This window comes from Haliaeetus leucocephalus, unplaced genomic scaffold, assembly GCF_000737465.1.
Source record: "Haliaeetus leucocephalus isolate CR32 unplaced genomic scaffold, Haliaeetus_leucocephalus-4.0 Scaffold636, whole genome shotgun sequence".
Classification (NCBI taxonomy): Eukaryota; Metazoa; Chordata; class Aves; order Accipitriformes; family Accipitridae; genus Haliaeetus; species Haliaeetus leucocephalus.
The window spans coordinates 510,444-528,265 of NW_010973072.1; the positions used below are offsets into that span (position 1 = coordinate 510,444).

The 17,822-nt window shown below is 58.8% G+C and overlaps 2 protein-coding genes across 2 annotated transcripts; one reads left to right on the forward strand and one right to left on the reverse strand.

The window, feature by feature from the left end:
- The first annotated feature begins 1,634 nt into the window (after positions 1–1,634).
- DNASE1 (deoxyribonuclease I) lies at positions 1,635–10,325 on the forward strand. Its single transcript, XM_010578516.1, is given in 15 exon segments — positions 1,635–1,781; positions 2,417–2,505; positions 2,672–2,755; positions 2,896–3,011; positions 3,866–3,978; positions 4,289–4,446; positions 4,523–4,619; positions 4,893–4,941; positions 6,854–6,945; positions 7,300–7,388; positions 8,412–8,495; positions 8,612–8,900; positions 9,154–9,308; positions 9,426–9,522; positions 10,275–10,325. Coding segments are annotated over 15 exon segments (1,710 nt in total).
- A 401-nt stretch (positions 10,326–10,726) lies between these two features.
- Positions 10,727–17,626, reverse strand: ECI1 (enoyl-CoA delta isomerase 1). The gene is made up of 7 exons (XM_010578375.1): positions 17,571–17,626; positions 17,040–17,168; positions 15,892–16,019; positions 15,093–15,239; positions 13,625–13,746; positions 12,749–12,927; positions 10,727–11,120 (listed from the first exon to the last, which is right to left on the reverse strand). Exons 1-7 carry the CDS (start codon positions 17,611–17,613, stop codon positions 10,954–10,956), a joined length of 915 nt encoding a protein of 304 aa, XP_010576677.1. The 5' UTR covers positions 17,614–17,626; the 3' UTR covers positions 10,727–10,953.
- Positions 17,627–17,822: the final 196 nt, after the last annotated feature.

The following is a 17,822-nucleotide window of genomic DNA, read 5'->3' on the forward strand; positions in this document are numbered from 1 at the left end:
GGATGGGAATGGTTGGTGTTGGCGAAATAAACACTTTTTAAGAGAAATTGGAGCTGGTGATGAGTGAGAGGTGCCCACACCCTGTATTGGGGAGCTGCCATTCCCCACCAGTGGTCTCTGGGATTCACTTACACCTCACAGATCTCTTGTCGGTGTTTTTATCGATTCCAGCACATTCTTGGCCTTACCTGTGTCAGGAGGTATTGGCACTGTTTGAAAGGGTTGTTTTTTTCACTGAGCAGACCTTTATTTCCGTGAAAAATGCCATATGGAGCCTGCGGCCTCGTACGCTCCTTGGCTGGGTGACCACTTGGCAAGGTGAGCACATCCCTCCCCATAAATGCAGGTGCAGCTCCTTCCCCTTCCAGAGACCTTGGACAACACCAAAGGTATGTCCCACTCCCCTCTCCTCCCTCGCCCCGGGACCTCACCTCTCCAATGTCACCTTCTCCAGCTTGGCTTAATTTTGCCGAAACTCTCTGCTGGGACTGAGCCTGGGCACAGCTCAAGGCATTGCCCGAAGTGGATACAGTCCTCTATGTGTGCCTCTACTGGGGAGGCTGCAGAGGCTGCTGTGCCCCTGGGAGCGGGGAGGATTTGCGGGGCTTTGGGCAGTTTGTGGTGTGACCAAATCATAGCGTTACCAAATGGTGGCATTACCGAATCGCTGTGTTACCAACTGGAGAGACTGCAGCATTACGGATGGTAGCGTTTGCCGTCATAGCAAGGGTGCAAGTGGATAAAGGTGAGGATTTAACTAGAGCAGCTGCCCCAGAAGAAAAAGCAGGCCTGGGGGCAGCAAGCGCTTCCTCGGGCCAGGCTTCGCATGTGCCAAAAGCCGGGGTGTTTGCCAGTCCTCTCAGCCCGTCTTATCAGGGCTCCCACCGGCGCCAGGTGCTCAGGGTGCCTGGGCTTGGGAAGGGCTCGGATCCCATCCGCTGGTGAAATATAACCCCAGGGAGCTGAGCGCCACGGGAAATACTTCCCAAATGCCTTTCCCCATGAGCTGCTGTGCTGCCTCGATGGGGGTCCCGGGAGAATCCAGCGTGGGTGAGGATGGGGCAGGGGCAATGCTGGGGGAGAGGGGGGGGCAGGATATGCCAGGTGAGGATGGTCCAGGCAGGGAAGGAGGTGGGAAGGGGTGCTGGGGGGGGATCCATCCCTTGCTCTGTCCCAGCACGGCAGCTGTAGGCTCCTTTGGGTCTCTGGCACAGACCCAAGAAGGGATGGGAGAGGCACAAGCCAAGGACCTCGGTGTCCCCGGCTGCTGCTGCCTGCCCTGGGTCAGGGGAGGTGTCTGGGCTGAGTGCAGTGAATGAGGAAGTGACTGTTCTGCATTACCATGAAATGGCATTTGCTCTTTTGCCAGTGAATTATCCACTCCAACCTCACAGGTGGTCTGGCGTCCCTCCCTCCAGGGGGGACAGGCAGGATGAGGCCTCGCATGAGGCAGGAGCTGGATGGCTGGAGGGTAGTGCACCATCCCTGGGTCTTGGTAGTTTGCTGGAAAACGGATGCCTCCTAGGAAAACAAGTTCGGCCAGTGGGAATAATACCCTAGTCACCCTCGTCATCTGTGCCAAATTCCTCTCCCAGCCAGGGGTGCTGAGCCCATCCCTGCCCCACTCATGCAGGATGGTGGCCTCGAAGCTGGTGCTGTCGCTGCTTGTTGCAGCTCTCCTGCTACACATGGCTGCCACGCTGAAGATCAGCGCCTTCAACATCAGGGTGTTTGGGGACAGCAAGATGTCCAACCAGACTATCGCAGATATCATCGTCTCTGTGAGTGCTGGGGAAGAGGAGCAGTCCTGGCCACTCTCTGGTCTCTGGGATGCAGCCAGCTTGGGGCAGTCAGACACTAGTTTTCTTCAGGCATCTGTCCATCCATGTGTCCATCTGTGCATCCACCCACCCATCAATCCACCTGTCCACACACCCCCATTCATTTACCTATGCCCCCATCCATCCACCCATCCATCTGTCCGTCCATCCATCCATGACTCCATCCACCCACACCTCCATTCATTCATCCCTGCCTCCATCCATCCACAAATCTGCTCTTCCCCCCATCTCCATCTCCAACCTCGGTCCATCTCCACTCTTCCCGGTCCTCAGCGAAGAATGGGTGATGCTCGGTGCTGCCCAGGTTCCTCACGTAGAGCAGCCCGCAAGCGAGGAGCTGCTGGGATGGTGGGTGGTAGGCAGATGGGTGTTAGAGGTCACTGTGTCACCTCAGGGTTCTTTCAAGACAGAGAACACTGGCATCAGCAGAGGAGCTCCCTCTCTGGGCTCTCGGGTCCCTGCTACCTGCCCCTGTTTCCAGCCTGGGAGCTTTCACAGCCCAGCCCAGGCACCCACGGGTGCCTCCACGAGCAGCTCCCAGCCAGGGGTGAGCAGCTCTGAGCTTGTCCCCCCAGATCCTGTTGGGGTATGACATCACCGTGGTGCAGGAGGTCCAGGACACCGACCTGAGTGCTGTGAAGAAGCTCATAGACCAGCTCAACAGGTGACCCCGATGGCGCAGGGCGGGAGGTGTCTGCACATGGGATGTCAGGACAGATCCCAGCTGGTGTCTTGCTGTGCTGGGGCACCTCTGCCTTGCCAGAGAGAGCCCGATGGGTGCTGGGGGACACCAGCAGCCTCCTCTCACCCTCTCCGCATCTCGCTCCCAGTGCATCCCCACACCCATACAGCTTTTTGGACAGCATGCCCTTGGGTCGGACCAGCTACAAGGAGCAGTATGTCTTCATCTTCAGGTAAGGGATGACGCCAGGGCCCAGCATCCCTTGTGTCACCCGCTGTCCCCCCCTGCAGCTCCCAAAGGGTGGTGGGTACCTTTGGGGGCCCTGGCTGCAGCAGGAGCGGTGCTGGGGGCTGCCCTGCTCTGCTCCCTCAGGTCGGATATGGTCTCTGTGCTGGGAAGCTACTACTACGATGATGGCTGCGAGCCCTGTGGGACTGATACCTTCAGCAGGGAGCCCTTCATTGTGAAGTTCTCCTCACCCACCACACGTGAGCAGAGACAGCATTGGGGGCTGCCCGGATCTGGCACGGGTTACCCTCTGTGTGGGGTTGAGCCTGGAGCTGTGCCTGCCAGGTGGGGGGGTTGCACCCTGGAGCCCAGCTCAGGTGCTCCACTGGGGTCCTTCACTGCTGTGGGGCCTTCTCCCACCCATGGGTGCCCAGGGGTCCTGGGTACCTGTCCAGCATGGCCAGCACTGCCTACTGTTTCCCACCATGTGCCATTTCCCACCATCTCCCATTTCTCATTGCCTGTCATCTCCCATCGTGCTCTCTCCAGTTGCATGCCGTATCATGTCTCCAGCTGTTTCCCATTGTGTCCCACATCCCATCACCTGCTACCCATCATCTACTTCCTCCAGTTCCATGTCATCTCCCATCACATGCTATCACGTACCATCTCCCATCACGTACCATCTCCCATCACGTGCCATCCCCCATCATGTGCCATCTCCCGTCGCCTGCCATCTCTCATCACCTCCCATCTCCCACCTTGTGCCATCCCTACCTCATGCCATCACCTCCACCTCCCGAGAAGCTCCCCAAGGCACACACACTCTCCCGTTGCTCTCCCACCCCTGTCTCCTTCCCAAAACCATGGCAGCTTGGAAAAACTGATAGGAAACAAGCAGCAAACCCCAAACCACGCATGGAGGGATGCAGCTCCCCACTGGAAATTCCAGCCTGGAGGACAGGCAGACCACAAAAAGCCAACGCACTTTTTCCCTTTAGCATGTTTTTCCTGGCTGATAGCTGGGGCTTGGCCCAGGGGTGTCCCCTGGGGTTCCCTTTCCCTTCCTGGGTGCTGCACCTAAGCCAGGGGCTGACAGCCGCCTGTCTGGCAGAGGTGGAGGAGTTTGTGATGGTGCCCCTGCATGCCAAGCCCAGCAGCGCGGCGGATGAGATCAACGCGCTCTACGACGTCTACACCGATGTTGTCAACAAGTGGGCAACTAACGTAAGCGGCGGCGGGTAGCTTGGCTCCTCTCCGGGGTAGCTGGGTGGGCTAGGGAACGGCCACCGCACATCCTGGCAGCTGTCCTCGGATGGATGTGTCCCATGGGAGACCTCTCATACCCATTGGATTGGGTGCCACACTGGCAATGTCCGGGCAGGGATTTGTTGGGTGGCTCTGCTGTCTTTACTGGGGGCTTGTCCCACTGTGCTGGGGAGCCCCAGAAGGGGTTTCTTGCTGCCCCTTAAGATTTTAGGGAGCCCTTGGTGCCCCATAAGGTCTGTGGGCAGGGACACAGCGCACTGCCCCACAGAACATCCTCCTCCTGGGTGACTTCAATGCCGACTGCTCCTACGTGACCAGCGCCCAGTGGCCATCCATCCGCTTGCGCTCCTTGGACGCCTGCGAGTGGCTCATCCCCGACAGTGCTGACACCACTGTCACCACCACCACCGACTGTGCCTATGACCGGTGGGTGCCGTGGTGAGGTGTGGGGGCTGGTGTGAGGGGGCTGGCGGGTGCTAACACCCCTACGATGCCCCAGCAGCATTATCGCCTGTGGAACCGTGCTGCGCCAGGACATCGAGCCTGGCTCCGCCACCATCAACAATTTCCAGAAGACTTTCCACCTCCAGAACAAGGATGTGAGTGAGGGGCCGGGGCACGTGAGCCCACTGGCACTGGGATCCAACCCACCACATCTCCTGGGAGTGCGGGTGGGCTCTCTGTTCCCCAGGGTGTGCCCAAGGGTGGCCCGGCCCCAACCCCTGCACCGATGCTACCCTCCAGCCTGAGCAATTTGGGATACGCTCTAAATTTTGGGGTTGGAGTGGGGCATTTGGATCCCAGCCAGCCACGAGAGTCGTGGTGGGTCCAGATGAGCTCAGCTGCCTCTCTGCTTTCCCCCCTGCACCTAGGCTTTGGCCGTCAGCGACCATTTCCCAGTGGAGGTGACCCTGAAAGCCCGCTGAGCCCATCCCCGTGCTGGCGGCTACCAGGATGCCCCAGCACGCACCTGCATCCCTCGTGGGAGCTCACGCACCACCAGTACCAGCCAAGCTGCCCACTGTCTCTGCAAGGAGCTGCTCTTTGGGGTCTTGGGGGAATGGGATGCTCTCTGCTTCCATTAAAAAATAAGCCTGTTCCAGCCCTTGCAGCTCTGGACGGAGGTCCCTTCAGCCCCCACCCCACCACCCCCACACCTGAGCCCCCCCATCCCCCTGCCAGGGGCAGCCCCACCAGGGCTGGGGTTCCCCTCCCACCATCGAGAGACCTGGACCCACGGGGTGGCAACCACTGCTCCCCTCTGCTGGCAGCAAAAGCAGGGACACTGGGCAGGGCCTGGGAGGATCCAGGCAGGATTTGGCCCCCCTTGCTGGGTTGTAGGATGCTCTTCCACCGGTTTGCAGGGCCACAACCTGCTGGCGCCCGCCTGGCTGCAGGGCAGCTGACAGGGCGCTGATGGTGAGGGTGGGGGGAGACAGGGGACGTGAGTCAGCTCCTGGGGGATTCGGTGCCTCCTGGGGGGATTTCGGTGCCATCATGGTGCTGAGGGACACCGGACTCATCCTGTGACTGGGTGCGAGGATGCAAAACCTGGCGGCGCACACGCGAGCCTGGCAAGCCCCAGCATGAGCAGCCATTGCCTCCCTGGCCGCCCCGCTGCCGGCACCCCGGCAAAGCCGCCCACTCCCCCGGCTGGGGAGCTGCCACGTGCAGGCGCGGGAGATGCCAGCTCTGCTGGGGCTGCTTTGGGTCATCAGTGGGGCTGATTTGGGTCACCAGTGGGGCTGCTTTAAGGTGACAACTGGGGCTGCTTTGGGGCACAAGTGGGGCTGTTCTGGGTGACTGCTGGGGCTGCTGCAGGGGTTTGCAGCTGCCCCCTCTTGCCAAGGCTGGTGGTGCTCAACCTGCCTGACCCAGACACCCCACCATTTCCTTCCCTCCCCTCTAATTACACTGTCTGAATCACCCACGTTAAGGCCATCGCCCTTCACCACCTGCCTGGCCGCTGTGCCCCGTGTTGCGACCCGGGGGGCCACCCCAGCTGCCACACCTCGAGTCCCATGCACCCACCCAGCCCTGCTGGGATGCCCCAGCACCACCGTGCCTCCCGGCCGCACTTCACCGCGCCTCCCTGGCCGCACTTCACCGCGTCAGCACAGGAGCAGCTATGCTGGCCCCACCCTGCCGCCCCGTGGGTTTTTGGTTTCACAATGTAGGAAGGAGCCCAAAGCCATGCCAAAAACCCCACGGGGTGGCCGACTCATCCTGCTTTGCTGGCACTTCCATCGGGAATAAAGCCGCCCATCCTGCTGCCGGGAGGGCAGAAGTGCTGCGCACTCGGCAAGGTAAGGATGGATCTGGGCTCAGCACCTTCAGCTGCGAACCACAAGGGACTGGGATGAGCTGGGACGAGCTGGGATGAGGAGTCACTCCCTTACCCCAACAGCACAGACTGCAATCAAGTTTAAGGACACGGAGTAGCCTGGGGTGCCGGTGGCGGTGGCTGGGGCTGGCGGGCGATGGAGGCATCCTGGCGGGGAGTGGAGCTGGGCAATCCCAGGGGCTGGAAGAGGCACTACCGGGCGGATTCACCATGGCAGGACGGGATTTATATTCCCCTGGGACTGGCAAGCCAGGAGACAGCCCGTACCAGCTCCGCAGGCTGCTCCGGGCAGTGCCCACCATGGCACACTGTTGCACACCAGGACTTAAGAAGGACCTACATGGGTTTTTTTGCTCTGTCCCCAAATCCAAAGCAGTTTTCCAAGTTCGGCTCCCATCACTGCATCCCTGCGGCTCAGCATCCCTCCTGGCAGGATGGCGACCATGGCACTGGCACTGTTCCTGCTGACTGTGGCTCTCCCGTGCCCAGCCACCGCCACCTTGCGCATCGGTGCCTTCAACATCCAGGCGTTCGGTGACACCAAGATGTCCAACGAGGGAGTGGCAGGCATCATCGTCAGCGTGAGTGCAGCCGTGCCATGCAGGGATAGGCTGTGTGCTAGGGCAGACACGAAATGTGGCTCCTGTGCCAGGGACACATGGGGACGGGGATGGGGATGGGATGGCATCCCAGTGCTGGGAATGTCCTGAGTGGATGAAGGCTTGGTGGGGACCAAGGTGGGGCACCAGGCACACCGTGCAGTCCCTCTGAGCCCTCTGTGGGGACATCTGCCCCAGCACCAAGGGACATGTGAGTCCCTGTGGTGCTGCACCCAGCACCGTGTCAGGGTGACCGGCCGGGAAAAGGGTGGGAGAGAGTGACCTGAGCTGGTGGCAGGCACCCACTCACCATCACCATCCCTGTTGGCCTCGCAGATCCTGTCCCGCTACGATGTGGTGTTGGTGCAGGAGGTGCGCGACTCCGACCTCAGCGCTGTCACTGAGCTCATGGAGCAGCTCAACAGGTACAAGCGGGGCTGGGGCCGAGAGCGCCTGGGCTGAGACGCCAGTATTAGCAGGGAAAGCCAAGCCGCCTGAGCAGCAAAAGGCAAAAAATTAGTCCATTGTCAGAGGGTTTGTTTTTGGAAAGGGGAATAGGAGAAAATTGCTGGGGCTGAAGCTTTGAGCAGGCACTGAAAAAGCCACCAGGAATAATCCAGGGAGGGGGAGAGGGATACAAGTGGCACAAAACCCCTCCAAAACCTACAATCCCACCAGAGCACACAGGATGGAAACAGCACTGGCAAGCTCTGTCTCCAAAATCCAACAGGACAAGGCAGAGGTGAGATGGGGAATGAAGGGGGCAGGGGCAGGCAGCCCCCTGCACCCCAAGACCCCGTGAGTGACAGGGGGACCCCAGGATGGACCCAGCAGCAGATGATGCTCTGAAGCGAGAGGCTCAGGCACCCCAGAAGGAAAAGGAGCTGCTGGGGTGGGCTAAAACTGGCCACTGCAGGGCGGCAGCCCCTTCGCCAGCTGGGTGCTGACCCCATTTTGGGCAAGGGCACAGGCTGGGGCTGGGTGGAGGCTGCCACTGCCTTGTTGAAAGGCAGCGAGTACTCCTGAGCAGGTACACCCAGCCCATGTCCTCACCCCTTTGGTGTCCCCTCCAGCATGGCCACAAAGCAGCCAGGGCAGGGAGGGTGACGCCAGGCTCTGCGGGGCCCCGGGCTGCTCATTAACCTAATTTAGCTTTGCTGCAAATGAAGTTGGGGAGCGTCCCTGCAGAGAAAGGGGTGGCAGGAGCCGCCCCATGTCCTGCCAGCAGCTGGCCATGCCCGAGGAGCCACCCCACGGTGGTAGGGACAGCAGGGTGGCTCGGAGCCACTACTGCCCATGTCACCCCGTAGCTGGGGCACAGTGGCCCATGGGGACAGCAGAGCAGGACAAGCTGGTGCCAACCCCATGGCTGCCCAGCCCCTGGCTATGCTGAGGCCACCCCAGGACAGTACCAGCCATGTCACCGTCTTGCCTTTGCATCTCTGCAGCATGTCCACATCCCCGTATGACTACGAGATCAGCGGCCCCCTGGGACGGGACAACTACAAGGAGATGTACCTCTTCATCTACAGGTAACGGGGCTCGGCGTGCTGCCACCTGTCCTGCAGCACTGCAGGGCCACCAACACCATGGAGGGGACACAGGGGCTGTGCCAAGACCTAGGGTCACCATCCCTTTCATCCCACAGGACAGACGTTGTGTCCGTGGTGGACACCTACCAATATGAGGACCCCCAGGATGTCTTCAGCCGGGAGCCGTTCATCTTGAGGGTCTCAGCACCTCACACCAGTAAGCAGGGGGATGAGTGGCCCCAAGGTGGTGGCGTGGGGTGGCTGTGAGGCTGACGTCCCTCTCCCCTGGCAGAGGTGGAAGAGTTTGTGCTGGTGCCACTGCACTCGGCTCCACACGATGCCGTTGCTGAGATTGATGCGCTCTACGACGTCTACCTGGCCATCATCAGCAAGTGGGGGACTGATGTGAGTGCCACCGGCACCAGGGGTGGCACCGAGGGTGGGCACTGAGCCCTGGGGACCGTTCAACCAACACTGGGTCCCCACTCTGAGGCGAGCACGGCTGGTGCAAGGGTGGTGGGATGGGGACCCTGCTCCTGCCCTGTCCCCTGCCACAGGGGATGCCCTGGCACCCAGGGCTGACCCCCACAGGAGGGTTGGTGTCAGGAGCAGCCCCATTCCCCAGCCGCCACAAGTCCCCCCCATCTTCCCATCGCAGAACATCATGTTCCTGGGGGACTTCAACGCTGACTGCGCCTACGTCCAGCCGAGCGACTGGTCGGCCATCCGCCTGCGCACCAGCGACATCTTCAAGTGGCTGCTCCCCGATGGCACTGACACCACCGTGGGGAAGTCAGACTGTGCCTATGACAGGTGAGCACCACCACGGCACTGCCATCCCTGTCCCCGGCACCCCCCTGCCCATCCCACACCACCAGCAGCCAAGCGTGGGGGCAGGAGTGGTACCCACTGCCCACATCTCCCTGGCAGGATCGTGGTGTGCGGCGCAAAGCTGAAGAGAAGCATCGTGCCGAATTCAGCTGCCATCTACAATTTCCAGCGCGCTTTCCAGCTGGAGCAGGAGGAGGTGAGCTGGGCTTGCAAACCCAGGGCTCAAACAGGCACCAAAGCTGAGCTGCCCAGAGCAGCACCAGCTGTGGGGCTGCCGACATCTGTTCAGGATTAGGCAGCCTGGTGCAGCCACATAGCTGCCGCATTTAAGTATCAGCTCAAAAATAGAGTTGAAGCAGCTCTAGCAGCAGCCCGAGCAGGCTCTGGCTGCAGCACCTGTGCCGCTGCCCAGTGCCTGCCTGCTGGGATGCCAGCACAGCCCCTGCGTAAGCCATTCACCCCTCACAGGACATGACAGCCTGCAGCCAGCTAATGGGGAGCTCGGGGTGACGAGGTTCACATGAGTGGAAACAGGAGAGGGGATCTGGGGTCATTGCCTGTCCCCATGGGGAAGAGATGAGATGCACGGGGATTTTCATGGCCTTTCATGGGCAGGCGCAGGCAGGATTCCAGGGGTGTGGGGCAATCCAAGACAATCTTCAACCACCCATAGCTGGCACATAGCTCCCGAGCGAGACACGGGGGTCCCAGAGGGCAGGCACTCCCTGCCAGCACCCACCCCAGGCCACATCTGGGCATCTCTCCATGAGAGGTGTCAAAATTGGAGCCTTGTGTGTTGAGTGTCTCAGTGTTGGGGACATTGCATCCCCCTCCAGCAGGCAGAAGGTTCTGGCAGGGCAATCACAGCTGCCCTGCCAGCCCTACCAGCACAGCGAGGAGCTTGCTGAACCCCTGCGTTACAACTCCCCACCTCTTGCCCTCCTCCAGGCCCTGGCAGTCAGCGACCACTACCCAGTCGAGGTGAAGCTGATGGCTTGAGATCCTCCTGCGGCCACAGACCATGATCCAGCTCCAGCTCCCACCACCAACCCTGGCGAAGGTGCTCCCCGCAGCCCCATCCACAAGCCCTCTGCGTCAGCTGCTCTGGGCCCAGTCTGGAGGAGGGTCGTAGCCGGCCACTGGCCGTGCCCAGACCCCCCAGCCCACGTGCCTCATGGCAGAGCTCCCCCAGCCCACCACAAACCAGAGCCCAGGAACAGGCCACCAGGCAGGAAGCAGTGACCACAGACAGGCTGGGGAACGAAGCATCCATCTCCTACCTCATTGAAGACTTTATTGACAAATCTCATTTCACAATTAGCTGTTGGACAAGAAGGAGGATATCCAAGGACTGGCAGGCTCAAGCCACAGCAGTGTCAAGACCCTCTCCCTGTCCATTCCTCAGGGAGCTGAGCAGGCAGCTCTCCCCACTCTCAGGAAAGGCAGTGGTGGTGTCAGGCACTCTACGAGGACTAAGGGGAAGAGGAGGTTGGGGCGGCCATGGGAGCGGGCAGCATATCACCAATTGCTGACACTGCAGACAGCTTCACTGTGAAAGTCTACAGCTACTGCAGCATTTCAGAGGGTCACCTGAGCTCCTGGGACCGGGCCCCGGGCGGCTGGCTCCTTAGCTCTTCCTCTTCTTCAGCATCTCCATGTACATGCGAAGTGACTTTTGGATGGACTCTTTTGAGATGAAGCTGATGAAGTTCTGAATGTCTTCCTCCCGGTGAGCTACCAGGCGGTCTAACACCACCTTCCTCATCATGGACTTGGTGAGCTGACGGGCATGGTCTGTGGAGAGTGAGGATGGGGAACGTGCATGGTCCTCACCCCTGACCAGCTCTCAGCCAGTGCCACCATGTGCAGGTGCCTCCAAATGGGGAGGTACCGCACACCAAAGGGCTCTTTAAACCCGCAGGGAAAGATGTAAGAAAAACCCACCAGCTGAAGCTGAACTGGATAAATTCTCATACAATAAATCATGATCTGTACTGCTCAGTTGGGAAATGACCAATCTACTGGGACAGATGACAAGAAGTTGTGCACCTCCTTCTCTTTGCACCCTTCGGGGTCCAGCCCCCACCCCAATACACACCACCAGGCTGAGGACAGTGGTAACCAAACAAAATTCTCCACTATTTGAAACTGCTCTGGCTCTAAGCTCCCCCAACCCAACCCCTTTGATTTTTGGCAAGACAGTCTGCTCATGCCAAACACAGCGTACAAAAGCCAGCAGCACAGTCCCCTCGAGCTCATCCCAACAGGCTCTGGGCCTGTGCCATTCCACACAAACACATGGATGCTGCTGGAGCAGTGCTGGCTGCTGGAGCTGACCGATGCCTCGAGCACACATCTGCTCACACACACACAGAGCCACGTGCAGTGATGCAGCAGCACATCCGTTGCACGGATGTTGCATATGCACTCTCGGTGTGCTTCATCTGTGGTGATGAAATGATGACCAACCCCACATGCACTGGCAACCCCGAATCGCTCCAGCACCTGTGTGCTACAGACACCCTTGGCTGGACAGACTCCTCCTGGCTCTGATTTAGGGCTCTGGGGAAGGATCTGCATGGTGCCTCCTGGAAGTCAGGAGAGAGCACAGCTCCTCCTGTGAGAGAGACGTGCTCCCCACTCTTAGGGGCTGAGTCATCACTCTAACACCAGGACAGCAGGGGAGAGAGCTGTTTAGTGACCCTCTTCCAAGGCTGGGACTCAAAGTGACAGTCCTGTGACCCATCCATTTCTGCGCAGTTTCATTCAGGTTTCTACAGAAAGAGCAGCTGAAGGGTGATACGTAGTTGCACCTCCTTGCAGTCCTTAGGAGGTGGCACAGGATGGGATAGCTCAGACCTAGCCCAGGACAGTGGAGATCCCTCTCCCAGCCCAGGAACCGTGTGCTGCCAGTCACAGAACAGCCCAAACACACATGTGATGTCTGCACTTGCTGTCTGTCCTCACACCCCTGTCCCTATCCCCAGCTCAGCAGAGTGCCGAGAGTTGATCCAGACCACAAAGGCAGACTGGCTGCCACCCAGGCACTCTCACCCAGCCTGTTCCCTTAACTCCATGGCAGCTTTCCTGGGGTAACACCTCCACTGACAGACAGAGATTCAGTTTGTATCCACAGCTCAGACACCTCCGGATTGACTCAGCAGGGCTGGCAGGGCGAGCTGAGCTGCAGCCACATGTCCTGCACACCCAGCACTTTGTCCTCCCACGCGGGGGCACTGGCAAGCCCATCTCTGTTAGCCCAAGGCTGCCTGGACCGCTGTGCTGAGCTTTCCTACCTCCCAGCCATCCACACCTTCCCTTTAAAAGGAAACTGTTACATAGGTCCCAGGTACCAGCCCCGGTACCTGTCCTTCCCACCCAGATCAAATCCCCTCTTCCTCTGTTAGAGGTGCCACCCTTACCAGGAAGGGCCAGCCACTGTGCCATAACAGCCATAGCCTTCTCCTGGAGCTTCTCCTCTGGCACCAGCTCGTCCACAAGGCCAAACTTGAAGGCCTCAGGTGCAGGGTAGAGGGAGCCCAGCTGAAGGGAGCGTTCAGCAATTCGGTGTCCCACAACATTCACAAATGTGTCCTTAAACCTAGAAGAGATGGGAGGAAAAGTCACGGTCAGGGAAAGAAACACCCTGCAGCAGCTGCACCCAGACAACAAAGCTAAGAGCACACTTGGCCCCACTCCACAGGCACGGGTCTCTAAACAGTAGCTACGAGTTGAGCCACACTGCGCAAAGGCAAGCAGAGCCATTTTCAGTACTATCCCAACAGAGTTCTCCCTTCTCTCCACAAGAGCTGCTCTATTTACCTTCAGTGCACAGGTCGCAGCTGTGCCCACTTGCTGTGATTGGAAAGCTCCTTTCCAACAGTACATTTACATGTTCTTAGGGCAACTAAGGACCTGTGCCTTAGTATATTAGTGTCCCTACGCTTTCAGAGATCTCCACAGCTAAGGGATTTTGCAGGTACACAGCGTGTATCCAGAGAAAAGCATATTCCCAGACTGAGCCTGACCAGGGACATCTACCAGCACTAGTTTCGGAGCTGACTGCAGAGTCAGAGCTAAGGTCCTCATTGGTGAAGGATGTGAGGACATTCTGCAGCCTGAAAGCTTTTCAGACACCTGCAGGATAGGACAAAGAAACGAGGTGCTGTCTCCTGCAGCTGCAACTACCTGATCACCGACACATAAAACTGTATCTCAGAAGCCAGTTAAACTGATTAATAAATTCCTTGAAGATGAATTCCTACACATGACACTAGATGTGGGAGGCACTGGCCTACCAGAAGGGAGCCACAATGCCCAGCTGGGCTTCGTTCAGGCCAATGCTGAATTTGGGGTTCTCCACCATGATCCTGTAGTCACACGACAAGGCAACAAGACAGCCTCCCGCCGGGCTGGACCCCTGGCAAAGAGAAGGAAGGAGTGAGTCTAGGTCATGGTTACAAACGTCCCTGTGCCCCCAGCCTTGCTGTTTCCTCCAGAGCAGGGAAGACACAGGGTGACAAGGCAGATGTCCCCCAAGTCTCTGATTACCTGATTCAAAACAGCCCTAAAGAAGATTTCTGATAGGTTTACCAGGGATTATCCTTTCATTTTGCAATGCTCTTTGTTTCTTGCATTTTCCAGCCTGGAAGTCTAGTTAATTAATCCGCGTTACTCAGGTTGCAAACCCTGCAGTGCAGATTTGCTACGGCATTATCTTGTAAGCCTACATGAGTTTTTAAGTCTACTTGAGTCTGTAACCCTAAATGCCACAGAAATAATTCCGTCCAGGGGCTTTGTAACACCTTCTGTCTATAAAACTTCCACTTGCAACCACCTTTGCCACGACTCAGTGCTTGCTTAGCCCTGCACAGGATGCCTGCGGGAAGCTGCTCAGAGACCCAGCTGCCTTCAAAGACAGTCTATGGACAGACACAGAACTGTGAGCTGCCAAAGCAGCGCTGCACTGAAAAATGAAAACAAGACACCAAGCAGGCAACAACCCATCTATGGACACTGAGATTCAGACAGCACTTCCCTGCTGGCCAAGAACCATGGCTGGAGGAGTAAAACCAGGTGAAAAAAGAGTTTATGACAAACCGCACTGCACAAAGCATCGCTGCCCACAGGGCAGAGGACAAGCACTTGCGGCACTGCAGGGCTGCCTCCTGTCTCCTCCCTCTAGCAAAGCAGTTCAACGGCCAAGCAAGTGATCCTGGGTGATTCCTATGAGTCTCGTCAGTGACAAAGCAGCCAGTGGGCACGTGACAGGCATCCTTTGGACTCCTACGCCAACTGCTTGGCTTCTCCAGTACTCGTCTGCCATTGACGCCCCTCTGGGCTTTACCACTGGCCTACAGCCCTCTTCCTGGTCCTTCAGCCTGGAGGACAGACTCCCAGCTGAGTTCCTGGAGCAGGGTATGGCTCTTGTTGCACAAAACACTGCCAAGGGCACCTCAGCCCCCATCGGCAGGACATGAGTGCTGTGCAAGCTCTCCATGGCAGCTGAAATGCTGCTGTACCCCAGCAGCACTTGCAGCTTACATGGAGCCTGCAACATCCCATGATTCTATACCTTCCCACACCCCAATGCGCTGAACCAACAGACAGGTACTTTGCCCAGACATCCCAACAAATACATGCCTGTATTTGTTTCAGCACTGACAAGCCTGATTTTTTGGCTGTCCCTGCTCACACGGTGCAAACAAGCCACAGCAAGTGACAGACTATGCGGGGTGACTAGGAAAGCACATCTAAAGGACATACATTGACTGCAGCGACTGTCACCATGTTGGAGCCATACAGCCGGAGCCAAATCTCCTGCACGGCTCTCCAGAACTCGGCGTAGTGCTCCATGCTCTTCCCACACATCTCAGTGATGTCCAGGCCAGATGAGAAGATTTTGGGGACAGCCTGGAATTGGGAAAACACAAACGTCACATAGAGTCACTGCTCAGGGATGACCCTTTAGCCCTCTAACGCACTCGGCCTGGCAGGCTGAGGAAAGGGAAAGTGCTAGTTAAATATGACATAAACCAGAGTCTTCTAGGGTTCTGAAACAATCTCCCCAGTGCTTCCACGGCCTGGATCATCCCATCACCATGGCCTACAGGGCTGGGACCCTCTGCTTGCAGCACAATTTCTCATCATCAGGGTCCCTGTGAGGGTACATCAGCCATGCTGCACAAAACCTGTCCTGTACCATTCCTAGGAACCACCTTGTAACCACATCACGTCTGAAAATAAACAGTGGCATCTCCTAGCAGCTCCCTCCAGGCAGTTCAAGAGATCTCAAGGGATGTGTCAGGTTTGCATTTAAGCAGCTTGATTTTAATGACAAATGACAATACTCAGCAGTTATTCTTCTGCTAGAAAAGGGCATGGAAGAAAGAGCACAGCCCTTCCAGGAACCTCCTCCCCTCCTTCCAGAGCCAATAAAAGCTGCCTCCCGGCCCTCCCATGCCAGTGATCAGGGAGCCAAGAGACCAAACACAAGCAAGGGAACAGCACCCGTGCCTGCCAAATTGCCCCGCAGCTCGCACCCCAAGCTCAGGACAACACATACAGATGTAAAGATCACGCCCCGGCAGGCCCGGTCATTCTCCAGCTTCTCCAGGCTTATGCAAAACTCAGTGAGGAAGTCCAGGCTGAGGCTGTTGACTGGAGGGCTCTTGAACTTCATCATGGCGACGCCTGTGCCATGGTAAATACAGAGACATCAAAACTCCCCATCACGGCAGCATGTGCCCAAGGGAGCTTCACCTGCCTCCCTGCTCACCCAAATCATGTCTTTCCACTCCTGGCTCTTCAAAAAGCCCCCAGAGTGGTGGGGCCAAGAGCAGGGCCCTGCCTTTGCCCAGATCTGCCCGCAAGCCAGGCTCACTCAGCCAGCGGTAAATCTGGAGCATGAACGAGAATGCATGCCGTGGCGTGCCGTGTGTCCTAAAGACCAGGCACTTTTGGGGTCATGGTGCCCAACAGTTCCCTTCTCTCTGGGCTCACTGGATAAGGTCAAGTCTCCAGCTTCTGTCATAGCAAACATCCCATGCCCAGGGGATCACACACCTTTCTGAACCTGCCGGCAGCACTGCCACCCTGGCCAGCACCGCAGGAAGGGCTCTGAGCCCTTGCCTCCTCCCAAACAGCACTACCCTACCCCAAAAGGCCCTCACTGAGTGCTTAGTCTGGGTGCTGCAGCCATGCCCAGGCCAGGGACAGCGTGAGGACTCAGCCAGGGGCCTGGCAGCTAAAGGCAGGCCCTGGGAAACCTCAAGAAGAGGCACCCTTTGTTCGGTGCAGTGACGTGGCCTTGTGACAGCTATTCCTGGCAGCCAGGACACAGAAAACTCTGACAGCTGCTCCCTGAAGGAGCATCTGCCACTCTACCAGGTCCCCAAAGCAGGGACCCCACAGAGGAGACAACACATGGGCAGGGGACAGAGCATGAGGTCTGCCCACAGTGACAGCTAGGGTTTACCTGTGGCACCCAAGCAGCACCCAGCCACCTGAAGTGCCCATGACCGGTGAAACTCCCGTCCCCAAACGCTTCTCTCTGAGGGCACTAAGCAGCTGAAGCTGGAACATCCAGGGCTTTGGTGGCTTTGCAGGCCCCAGGCCACACGTGCTGTGGGGCAGGCATGGAAGGGGCCCTGCCTGTGCCCCACAATGCCCGGTTGGTTGAGGGTGACACCATAGTGGTGCCACCCGCCATACCTGAGCTCTCATCCAGCTCCACCAGGATCTTGTTGTTGCTGAAGGCACGACATGGAGCGAGCGGGAGGCCAGGGGGCTGCCGGGAGGCTCTGCCCCATGACAACGGCCAGCGGCAGAGGGGGCGCACACCTGGGGGGGACAGAAGCAGTTAGGGCCGGGCAGGGCACAGCCCCCACGGGCGTGGGAGGTGTTCCCCAAAACTGCTCAGCGCAGACAGGGTGGGGACATGGGGAACACGCTGACCCACTGAAGGAGGGTGGGGGGACACCCCAACCCACGGTGGGAGGACACGGAGGACGCCTTGACCCACAGAGGGAGGACATGGGGACCCCCTGACCCACGGCAGGGGGACACGGAGGACACCCTGACCCACGGAGGAAGGACATGGGGACACCCTGACCACGGCGGGAGGACACAGGGAGGGGCCGCGGGGACGCCCCTACTCGCGTCGGGGGGCACGGGGACACGCTGACCCTAAGAGAAGGGAGACGGAGGGACGCAGGGCCACCTCGCCCGCGGGGCCGGGCGCACCTGACCGAGCGATCCGACGGGCGAGGGTCGGCACCGCCGCCATCTTCTGCCGCCGGGTCAAGGGTACGGGGTGGGGCCTCGGCCGCGCATCACCGCCCCACCCCCCGGCGGGACAGGACCACAGCGACAAGCGGCACTCCCGGCTGGAAGCCCCGCCCCCTGCCCCGCCCCTGGTCTGAAGCTCCGCCTACGGTCGGCGCTGCTTGCGCGCGCGTGCTGCCGCCCCGTGGTGGCCCGCGCGCCCCAGGCTGG